We start from the raw sequence: 11,340 nt of genomic DNA, 5'->3' as shown, positions 1-11,340 counted from the left end.
GCTGGGCCAGTGGTGCTGGATCACATCATACACTGAACGTTTGCTGATGTCTCCAAGTGCTTAAACACACTGAATGGCATAACCCCTGACACAGCACGCTGGGAATACAGTGTGTGTGTGTGTGTGTGTGTGTGTGTGTGTGTGTGTGTGTGTGAGTTTGCATGTCTGCTGTTTCCAGAACGTCAGACTTAGGTCTCTTTGAGGTGTTGGATTTAGTACATCTCACACCATCTTCCCAAACCTAAACCTTTTCTGGGGGTTGATTTGAATCCTTAAGCAGATATTGCCTAACTGATATGTTGTAAAAACTGTTTTTCAAGCAAATTTTGTATTTGGATACCTCTCTTCAGTGATACTGGTTTGGGGCAATTTGAAGCAGCAGCTCTTTGAGACTGCACCATGGATTTTGGAATAGTCTTTCCATGGAATGGCATCAGTGTGTCTCAGCGCTGCCAGGAACAGGAGACAGGCACCAGAGGAGTTATGGGAGTATATTGTCTGAGCAAAAAGTTTCTGCCTGTAACTGGAAGGACTAACTGTGTAGAGTAGAATGAAGCTCCTGTGTTCTGCTAAATTGGAAGTTAAATTTACTGTGAGGGTGGTGAGGCACTGGCACAGGTTCCCAGGATGTTGTGGCTGCCCCGTCCCTGGAAGTGTTCCAGGACAGGTTGGGATGGGTCTTGGAGCAACCTGGTCTAGTGGAAGGTGTCCCTGCCCATGGCAGGGGGTGGAATGAGATGAGCTTTAAGATCCCACCCAGCCCAACTCATTCTGTGATTCCGTGGTTCCAAGACTCCTGAAATGTCTCTGAGTTGGTTTCTTTCCCTCTGCAGCTCTATGCTGAGAAGGTGGCCACGAGGGGTCTGTGTGCCATTGCCCAGGCAGAGTCTCTGCGCTACAAACTTCTGGGAGGATTAGCCGTGCGCCGGTGAGTAGAGCAAGTAGCACAGGGTAGCACTGTGAGAAAGCCTGGGATCCAAGTGCCATTCCCAAAAAACTTTTCCCCAACCCTGGCAGTGTTCAAAGCCAGGTTAGATAAAGCCTTGAGCAACCTAGTCTGGTGGGAGGTGTCCCTGCCCAGGGCAGGGGGTTGGGACTAGATGATCTTTAAGGTCCATTCCGACCCCTTAACATTCTGTGATTCCGTGATAATTTGTGGAGGAGTGAGACCTGATTTCACGCCTTGTGGCTGTGTGGTCACTCAGGTGGCAGTGGCCTTGCTCTCAGATCCCTTCAGTGATGATATGATGACGAGTCAGAGGCAGGAGGACTGTGGCTGTGGTACCTCTGTGGTGTCATGTTCTGTGATGCTGCATGAGGTGCTTCCGCAGCCTGTCACCAGTGAACGATCTAGAGGCATTTGTCTGAGAAGGAATGGGGAGCTGCACTCCTGACATGGGTGTTCTGGCCACCTTCTGCTCTTGTGTTACAAAGTAGGTGTATCCCCCACCACCACTTGATGAGGACCAAGTCACAAGGCCTTCCTTAGGTTGGGCTTGGCAGTGCTAAAATGGTGTGAAGATCTTTGCTGCTCTGCCCAGCATTGACACAGCTTTTGTTGCAACTAAATGTGGGATTGCTTGGAATTGTGGGTGGATACCTCCTCGGAGTCCTGTGGGTTTGGCAGAGTGGGATCACAATGTGGCTGTTGCTGTCTCAGAGCCTGTTACGGAGTCCTTCGCTTCATCATGGAGAGTGGAGCCAAGGGTTGCGAGGTGGTGGTGTCTGGCAAGCTCCGAGGTCAGCGTGCCAAGTCCATGAAGTTTGTGGATGGTTTGATGATCCATAGTGGAGATCCAGTGAACTACTACGTCGACACAGCCGTGCGTCACGTCCTCCTCCGGCAGGGTGAGTGCTGGGATCAGGAACCCCACAATAGGGGGGTAAGGGACCTCTGGAGATCATCAACCACAAAGGGAAGCAGATCCCTTTGCAGCTTCCTTCTCTGAGCTTCAGAGACAGAAGATCTCAAGTCCTGGCATCTTGTGCCAGAGGTTTCCCACTGGCAGCTGTGAGGTGGGAACTCCCAGGATGTTGATGCACTGCTGATATAGAGTGGTTCAGCTGTCCTCCCGTTGGTGCTTCACACTCTGAAAGTCTTGTTTTCTTGGGCTTTTGCAGCTGGTGGAGTTTGCACATGACATCTGAAGTAGAACTGCAGTTGGGAATGGGAAGTGAAGGGCTTTCAGCAGCCAGTGGAATTTTGTGTGGTCATCCCAAGTCATGGACTTTGCTAGTGTTAGGGTTTGAGAATGTGGCTGTACATATTCCAGCTACTCTCACTTGTTCTGTGGCCTCTGAGGTTGGTAATCAATCAGCTTATACATGAAACACCTAAGAGCTGTTGGCAGTTGGGATTTTGGCTTTCCTTCCTCCCTGGGATGGGCAGACAGAACACAGGTGCCACAAGAGCAACTCTCAGACGGTTTTCCTCCATAGCTGTGCCCTGGCAAGTCTTCCCAGCTAAACCTGCTTACACTTGTCCTTCCCCCTGGAAAAACACAAATGACTTGTGCATCTTAGCTGGCTTTGAGTTAATTGCAGAGCACCTAGTGTAGGGATAAGAGCATGGTCAGAGCTGTTCTCCACCTTCCCTTCAGTGATGACACGATGACGAGTCAGAAGGGATGTCCTTGTGTCACTGCAGCGTGCTCAATGCCATGTTCTGTGGTGCTGTGCTAAGGCTGCCTTGGCCAGGATGTCCTGCTCATTGGATGACCTAGAGGCATTTGTCTGAGAAGGGATACAAAAAAAGCCCTGGAATTCCTTAGAAATATAGAGCTGAGTTATCCTGGGAAGGGGACAGAGTGTAAAACCAGGGTTGGAATAAGTTGAGGGTATAGCTGCAGTCCCAGGCTGCAGGTGGTAAAGGCAATGAGTTGGAGAAAGGTAAACAGGCTGATAAAAGTCACAGTAATTAGATTTTTTGCTATAGTATGTCTGTGTTGTTGTCAGGAGATGTTTTGCTGTGCAGAGATATTTTTCTAACCTTGGTGCTTGATTTATTTCATGTCCCTGTTGTCCTGTCACTCTTTGTAGGAGTACTGGGAATCAAAGTAAAGATTATGTTGCCTTGGGACCCAAGTGGAAAGATTGGCCCCAAAAAGCCTCTGCCAGACCACGTCAGCATTGTGGAACCCAAAGAAGAGATCCTGCCCACCACCCCCATTTCAGAGCAGAAAGGTGGCAAACCAGAACAGCCAGCCATGCCTCAGCCAGTTCCCACTGCCTGAGGGGTAAGTGGGAGCTGTGGCAGGTAGGTTTGCTGAGGATCCATGTGGAAAAGCTGTTAGGCATCTGGGATTCTGGGAAGACAAGCTGGGTTGGGTTTGAGCTTTGCCCTGGGTGAAGAGGACATGGTTTAAGGCATGTTGCAAAGCAGCTAAGCACAGTGAAGATGAGATGGTGAATCTGAAAGGGAGTATCCCTGTCCAGGTGCCCTGTTCCATGCTATGTAGTACAGCATGGATTTGCAGATTTGGGTCACAGTTGGAATGACTTTGGAGACATTTGAGAAGGATTTGGTGCCTTGGATGTGTTTGGATGGTACCACCTGCTGCCAGTGTGCAGCACAGGGTATATATCCCTCCTGCCTCAGGATCCAGTTTGGGATAGTCAGGAGCCACTAACATGAGCCACAGTGTGTAGGTTGTTCTTGTAAGTAAATAATCAGTTGGAAATCCTATCGAGAATCTGACTGACAGCATCTGCCTCAGTGGGGAAAAAAGGGGATCACAGACCAAAGTGCAGGAAGTAAGAGATGGCATTGAATTGGAAAACTTGGATCCTGTTGGTTTGTTTGGGGTAGGAGAAATGGTTTGCCACCAGCTCACTTGGTGTTTTGTTTTTCCTTGTAGGGTTTGTAACATCTGCAACCAGAAGTTTGACTTTTCTGAAAACATCTCTTAATAAAATCACAAAAGACAATGTTTGTCACGGTGCTTTTTTTTTTTTCTGCAAGATGTGCTCCAGGAAAGCTTTGTTCCCACCTTCGGTATGGAAGGAATTCTGTTGCATTTCCTCCAGCTTGACCCTTCTGGAATGAACTTGGGAACCTGAACAAAACCAAGTGGGGATAAAATGCTGATTTCTAGTTCAAGCTGGAGCAGCAGTTGGGGATTTAGAGGGTCATAAGTAACAAACACTGCATGAACTGATGGCTCTTCACTTATATCCCAGTCCCTTATCCAAGTTTTCCAGGAGAGGGAGCGTTTTTAATCATATCCAAGGTAATTGAAGTAGTTTGTACCTTTCTGGCTTCAACTGGAGTATTACTAGATTCTTCTAAATGCTCTTCTCACGTCTGTCCATCCATTTTCCTTGGCACTCTAAAGATGTTTAGTATATCACTTCCACAGGATTATAGCTTCTCTTAGGGTCAGGTGTCCTTAGGTGGAGTCACATCAGAAATGACACTGGATTTCAAACCTGTCCTGAGTGGTGAGATGGGAATACCTGGTGAAAGTCTGGTGCAGGAATGGGAAGAGATGCATACATCATGGACCTGTGTTCAGATTGGTTTTGTCCCTCGGTGAGGGCTGGTTTTCCTCTCTTTCTTCCTGGTGTAAAACTCTTCAGCCTAGTCTGTCAGCCTATTTATCTCACAGTGCTGATCACTGGTAGAACCAAGAGATGTGTAAGATCAAGAGATGTGCAAATAGTAGGGGGGATTATTGCTCAGGTGAGAACCACCAGCAGTGCTGCCTCCAGCTCTGGGGCGCCAACAGAAGGATGTGGAGCTGCTGGAGAGAGTCCAGAGGAGGCCATGGAGATGCTCTGAGGGCTGGAGCACTTCAGCTCTGCTCTGGAGCCAGGCTGGGAGAGCTGAGGGTGTTCATTGTGGAGAAGGGAAAGCTCCAGGGAGACCTTAGAGCCCCTTGCAGTGCCTAAAGGGGCTCTGAGAGAGCTGCAGAGGGACTCGGGACAGACAAGGGCCTGGATGGACAGGACAATGGGGAATGGCTTGCCACTGTCAGAGGGCAGGAATAGATGGGGCATTGGGAAGGATTTGTTCCCTGGGAGGGTGGTGAGGCACTGGCACAGGTTGCCCAGAGAAGGTGTGGTTGCCCCATCCCTGGAAGTGTTCCAGGCCAGGTTGGATGGGACTTGGAGCAACCTGGGCTAGTGGAAGGTGTCTCCTCTGCCCATGGCAGGGGGTAGGACTGGAAGGTCCATTCCAACCCAAACCAGTTTTTGATTATCCTATAACAGGGTGTGCACATGTGCATATGAACTGGAACCTCTCTGGTGTGCATTGGTTGGAGTTTACCACCACTCTGAGTGGTCTGGAGCCACTGATGATGTAGGGAGCTCATTTAGTTCCTTTGTGTCCTTTGGGTGCTGTCTTCCCTAGGACAAAGTACCAGGAGTATTTAAAGCTGCTTCGAAGCTCTCTCGGGGGGCAGGATAAGCTCAGGAGCTCTGGAAAGCTTTTAACTTCCTTTCCATATTGCTGTTCCAGGTTGATGATGTTCCTGCTGTGGTTGGTGTTGGAGATGGCTTCACTACTTTTGTTCAGTGAAAGACAGCAAGCACCTGGGGCTTTTCCAGCATATGAGGAGCTCTACATGGATGTGTGTGCTTGCACAGCCCACACACACACTAGGGGAGATGCCTAGCTTTAGTTTTGCTCTGAGTGGCAGAAGGGTAATCCCTTCCCAGTGGAAGGGCACAGCAGGGTCTGACACTGCTGGATTTTCCACCTATGTGGCCACAGTGGTGGTGCAGGCTCCTGCAGCTCTTTTTCCTCCTCTATTTCCCTTGATTGGATGCCACCTCGAGCAGGTTTGAGCCGAAGGGTCAGGAAGGCTCATCCCTGTGGGTAACAGCTGCCATCCTTGCCATCTTTGAACAGCTGTTTGCTCTGCTGATGGCAGGGCAGGGCAGTAGGTCCTGTATCTGTGAAGCATCAATGATGCTGAGGACTTGCATTTTCAGGATTAGAAGTGAAGTGAAAAGCTGACCTGAGAGTGTTCATTTCTAATGATTTATGTGCCATGGGAATGCATTGTGTATTAAGTGCAGTTTTTGTCCATAATTACCACATTAAGGAAGCTGTCTTGGATTTAAGGATGGCAAGGAGCCTCCCTAAGTGTCTTTGAAGAGTCCACCCAACCCCTGCAAGTGGCTGTGGCTGCCAGAGCTTCATTGAAAAAAAGTTTTATTGCAAAATGACACAACTGTCACGGTGTGGTACAAGAAGAGACTGTAAAAGCCACCAGGCACCTGCATCCACATGATGCAAATTCCTCACAAGATCCCGGTGTGTTCTTGCCTTTCCCTCCACCCCTTTCCCATCCTCCAGAACAATCTACGTGTGGATTCAGTGCTCTGATTCACTGGGTTGTGTCCTGCATACACTCCAGGCTTCCTGTGCATTGGGATACATCCCTGGGGATTGCCTCCTGCTTCCCAGAGGTGGGGAAAGCACTTGAGAATATGCAGTGTTGGGCTTCTATGTAGCAACCTTACAGCAAGGACATTGGCAGGGGAATAAAAATAAAGCAAAGCCATGTAGTTGCTCTGTGGTGGATTTGGAGAAGTGGCACTTCCACTGGGATGCACAGAATTCCCTCATTTCAGTAATCTTAGTTCCTTGTGGTGTTTCTCAGTGCATGCCACGTGCTGCAATGCTTGTGGGATCACATCAGTTACTTCAGTATCAATCTGATGATATCCCTTAAAGAGAAGCTAGGAATAGCCTTCAAGTCTAGGCTGGACCAGGCTGTGAAACTTGCTAATTAGGCATAAATAGAAGTATAAATACATTTGGGGTTCAGCTTACCCTAATCCACATGTTGGCCCAAGAACCCCCTTGGTGATCCCCTGAGGAGTGGAGTGTTGAAGGGACCTCAGGTTTCTCTTCCCTGAGGTCCCACCTGCTCTTTTGGCCTCTCTGCTGACACCCCTAAGCCTCTTCTCCATTAAGTGTTGAGCCAAGCCGCCCTTGGCTTTGCAGCTAGTGTTCTATCTAATGACCTGCTGTGTTTGAAGCATCCAACAGACCTAAAGCACAGGGATAGGCAGGACAGAAAGGTACAACTCCATGCAATCTCATGCTGTCATGGTCCTGCTCTGTTCCCAGGGCCACTGATGGAGCTGGACTGCACAACAGGCCCTTCATGCTCTGTTCCACACCACTGAAGAAGGAAGAGAGAAGTGAGGAACAGCTGCAAAGCAATCAGAACATCTCTGGAGTGGTGCCACGTGGCATCTAAGGGGGAGAAAACTAAGTGGCATGCAGTGAGATGGAAGCATTTGGGATGGAAGGGTGGAGAGCTGATGGGAGCAGCAAGGTACTGAGCAAGGAGGCTTAACTAGTGCAGGGAGGAGGCTTCAACCTGGACATCCCAGCTGAGGGTGCCACTAGCTGAGACAGTGCATGCCGGTTCCCTTCCACTCCCAGTGACCCTCTTGTGCCAGGCTTCCCTGTTCCTCTCTGGGGGTGGGTTTGTGCAAGAAGTATTTTGGGGTGAGGTAAAGTGTATGCTGGTTTCTCATCACAATGCACCCTGGTCTGAATTAGCACCCATGGTTCCAGAAGGATACAAAATAGTGTTTCCCCTTTTTGGAAATCTCCCACTAAAAACACAACACACAACCCAAAGCTCTGGGGACAAAAATAAACCCAACCCAAACAACTAACTACAACTCATCACGCATCTTGTCGCCTTTGGGCCTCACGAGCCTGCCAATGAAGAGGATGGAGTTGGTTTTACTGTCCTTGATCATGAAGATGAAGGGGTGGTCAGCATAGAAGAGCTTGGGGTTCCTCATCTCCTCTCGGCCGTAAATGTCAGCATCGTAGGGGTTCCCTTCTGTATCCCATTCCAGAGCAGCAGCGTGGAAGACATTGGACAGGTAAAGGTCTTTCTTGCCTGAGATCTTGGACAAGTCAGCCTTGGTTTTGTCAATGGCTTCTGTCAGGCCCAGACCACCCAAGTGTTTCTAGAAGGAGAAAAGAAGTCAGCAACCCTGTCAGAGAAGACACAGTGCAATCCTTCCCTGGCTGCTAGAAGGATGACAGGCACAGATAACCCATCATCCTGCTGTCTTCTGTCCCACCACAAAGAACTGTAAGGGCCGACTGTTTTTAAGGACTTTACCTGAAGGTCGTGGCTGACTTCCAGGATGACTTTTGGCAGCGAGATGGCCACTGATCTCTTCTTCATCTTGCCAGCCCAGGTCTTCAGCTGCTCCTTGTTCAGCAGTTTCTCAACCCTCTCCAGAGGCTCCACATGGTTTGGCATGATAAAGATCATGCTAGAGAGCTTGTGAGCAAGTGGCATCTCTACCACCTGGAGCTTCTCTGCCTCATCATCATAGTAATTGTAGAGACCTTGAAATCAGAAGCAGGAAATTGTGAGATGTGGAGCAGAGGCAAAGCTACCCACAGCCTTGTAAATTCACCCTGGACTTCCCTGACCAGCAAGAGAAGTGAGTCTGGACACCGATTTGGGAACTGGCCCAGCATTACTGGAGTTGGCTGTGGCTCTCATTTGAGTCATGAGCCAGGATGTGTTCCTAACAGCCAAGCACCCAATAGCAAACATGGATTCTCTCTGCTCACACAGACTGAATCTGCAGAACAAACACACCCTGCTTTGTTTTCTTTCACTTACTCCCATGAGGCAAAACAATCTTGGAAGCACTTGGTGGAAAACTGGGTAACAGAGCAGCAATGAGCATAACTCCGGTTCGCCTTGACATAGGGCACGAGGTTTGCAACTTACCTGTGCGATGCATCATGGGAACTCCCACAGTGTAGGAACGGGTCACCATGAAACCACGGTTGTCCACCATCTTATGATGGAACTTCTCATCCCAGTGAGCTACAGGGGAGACAGAAATCCAGCTTGTAAGGAAAGGGAACAAGTGGTAATTTCATGCACAGTTCCTAACTACTCTGACAAAGAGCCTCCCTCCCATGGACTTAGGATTTGTCTACCTTCCCTTGGGCTGTTAGATGTTCTTTCAGGTCCCTTCCAACCCAAAGCATTCTGTGTTGGCTCAGGCTAGGTTTTGGGTTACTTGTATCAAGAACTTACGTTTGAAGAACATGGCATTGACAATGAGGGCCCCATCAGTTTTCTCAACATCTTTTGTGACCTCTGGGAGCTTCCCATCCGTGGTCTGGGCCGCCCACTCATTAATGGATTTCAGGGCACTCCGCTTGTCTCGGAAGTTGATCTTGGAGTGCTCATAGTTGTAGTGTTTCTTGCTGTTCTTCACAAAGTCATCGGCGAAGTTGATGGAGGCAGGGCCATACAGGCGGCTGCCAATCTTCCAGGTGACATTGCGAGCTGTGCTGTTGCTGACCTCATTGAGGAGCTCAGACAACCCACTGTGCACATAGTCATCGTTCAGTTTGTCTGCGCTGAGCACTGCTTTGGCTTGGGAGGCAGTTGTGGCCTTGCCCCCAAGGGACACGAGGCCTAGGGAAGAGGCCACGACCACGGGGGACAGAAGGATGTTTTCCATGTCCTTGTCTTTGGCCATGGCATGGTAGAGGTTGAAGGCCAGCGTGGTGCTGCGCTCAGCCAGCGTCGTTGCCTTGTCGCTCAGCTTCCTGTCCTCAGAGGGCACTGCTGCAGCCAGGCCACAGAGGGCAAGCCCCACAATAATCCACATGGCTTCAGCAGTACCCAACACCTCCAAGGACCTGTTGGATAAGAAGAACTCACCATTAGTATGATTCAAACCCCTCCTGGAGCATTCAGAGATCCCAGGGCCTCTTCCAGAGAAACCCACTCCTTGGCTCCAGTGACAGCCAGAGCATCTGCATCAACGTTTCACTAGGGGTGGGTGCAGCTATCCCAAGGTCACACTGGGCTTTCCCCTGAGCAACAATGAATCTTCAGGAGCACAGGCTGCACTCTGGCATGCAGAGCCTGTGCATGTTGAATGAAAGATTCCTTTCTAAGCAATTTTACTGTATTACTATGTGTTCATGTACACAAAATGATTTAAGGAGGTGCCAGGGAATGGAAGCAACAGGTATTTCTGATGTGATCCCAACAGGACAAGGAGGAATGGCTTTAAACTGAGAGAAAGGTTTAGGTTAGCTATTGGGAAGGAATTCTTGGCTGTGAGGGTGGTGAGGCACAGGGTGCCCAGAGAAGCTGTGGCTGCCCCATCCCTCAAAATGTTCAAGACCAGGTTGGATGGGGCTTGGAGCAACCTGGGCTACTGGAATGTGTCCCTGTCCATGGCAGGGGGTGGAACTGGATGAGCTTTAAGGTTCCTTCCAACCCAAACCATTTTATGATTCTGATCCCAGAGTAGCAGGTCAAACCTCTGCCCTGGTCAGGAAAAACTAAAAGCATGTTTCTGCTACCCAGAGGCCACAAAGCACAGTGCTGCCTGTTGATCCAGGACTATAGCAGTCAGTGTATGGCAGGCAGGGACTGTCCTCTCTGGGGACCTGAGCTTGGTCCCCAAAGCCTCGGCTTCCTTGACACTAGATGGAGCACATGAGCTTTCACTAAGCCAAGTCAAAGGGGGCCCTCCAGATCCAACACTGTCTGGTCAGCTCTGTTCAACTTAAGTTTTGCCTGTACAGCCCTGCCAGGGAGGTACTGGGGCAGAAGAAGGTGGTGGACCCTCATTTTCTGCAGTAGAGCCTTAGGTTCATGCCTTAGGTAGGTGCATCTCCTCACAACACCCATCCCCAGCGAGGGCTCTGAGCTACCAGCTTTGATAAATCTGCAGACTGACCAGTCCTGCCGTGCCTGAAAGCTCTTTGGAGCTCATTCCACCTGCCTCCACACCTTCCCTCCTGACTTTGCACCGCTCAAAGCAAACCTTCCTGATGGCAGATCATCAGGGCTTAAATTCCACCTCCAGCTTTTGGGTGAGCTTTTCATCCACATCATGCCCAAGGCTACAGTCTTCTCCTCCCACCCTGCTCCTGGCCAGCCTCAGAGGCTGCTCCTTGCATGAGACAAGGGCTGCAGTGGGGCAGCTCCAGGGTTAAAGCAACCAGAGCAGGAAGCGAAGGGCCCGCTGGGATTACATATGGAAGGAAACACGCAGCACGTAGCCCCAAGCAAAGAGAGTGCGCAGTTGCACCAGAGACCTTTTGCCAGAGTTGGAATTATGTAGCCTCAGAGAAGGAGGCTCAGAGGCTGCTCCTTGCATGAGACAAGGGCTGCAGTGGGGCAGCTCCAGGGTTAAAGCAACCAGAGCAGGAAGCGAAGGGCCCGCTGGGATTACATATGGAAGGAAACACGCAGCACGTAGCCCCAAGCAAAGAGAGTGCGCAGTTGCACCAGAGACCTTTTGCCAGAGTTGGAATTATGTAGCCTCAGAGAAGGAGGCGATTTATATCCTCCTTTTGGG

General features: G+C 49.9%; 2 protein-coding genes across 2 annotated transcripts in view; one reads left to right on the top strand and one right to left on the bottom strand.

Annotated features, from left to right (window-relative positions):
- The window catches only part of RPS3 (ribosomal protein S3), a 4,965-nt gene extending 1,044 nt beyond the window's left edge, over positions 1-3,921 (top strand). The window contains exons 3-6 of the mRNA XM_009077871.1: positions 834-928; positions 1,661-1,848; positions 3,040-3,240; positions 3,858-3,921. Of these exons, the coding sequence (XP_009076119.1) occupies positions 1,689-1,848; positions 3,040-3,233 (354 nt within the window). The 5' untranslated portion in view covers positions 834-928; positions 1,661-1,688 and the 3' untranslated portion in view covers positions 3,234-3,240; positions 3,858-3,921. The remainder of the gene's footprint in view (positions 1-833; positions 929-1,660; positions 1,849-3,039; positions 3,241-3,857) is intronic.
- A 3,547-nt stretch (positions 3,922-7,468) lies between these two features.
- SERPINH1 (serpin peptidase inhibitor, clade H (heat shock protein 47), member 1, (collagen binding protein 1)) lies at positions 7,469-9,663 on the bottom strand. The gene is made up of 4 exons (XM_009077870.1): positions 9,048-9,663; positions 8,733-8,831; positions 8,106-8,338; positions 7,469-7,947 (listed from the first exon to the last, which is right to left on the bottom strand). The coding sequence occupies exons 1-4, from the start codon at positions 9,628-9,630 to the stop codon at positions 7,645-7,647; spliced, it is 1,218 nt and encodes a 405-aa protein (XP_009076118.1). The 5' UTR covers positions 9,631-9,663; the 3' UTR covers positions 7,469-7,644.
- Positions 9,664-11,340: the final 1,677 nt, after the last annotated feature.

This window comes from Acanthisitta chloris, unplaced genomic scaffold (genome assembly GCF_000695815.1).
Source record: "Acanthisitta chloris isolate BGI_N310 unplaced genomic scaffold, ASM69581v1 scaffold6547, whole genome shotgun sequence".
In the NCBI taxonomy this organism is placed as follows: domain Eukaryota; kingdom Metazoa; phylum Chordata; class Aves; order Passeriformes; family Acanthisittidae; genus Acanthisitta; species Acanthisitta chloris.
The sequence above is the reverse complement of the archived record's forward strand: the minus strand, read 5'-3'. Positions and strand labels throughout refer to the sequence as shown.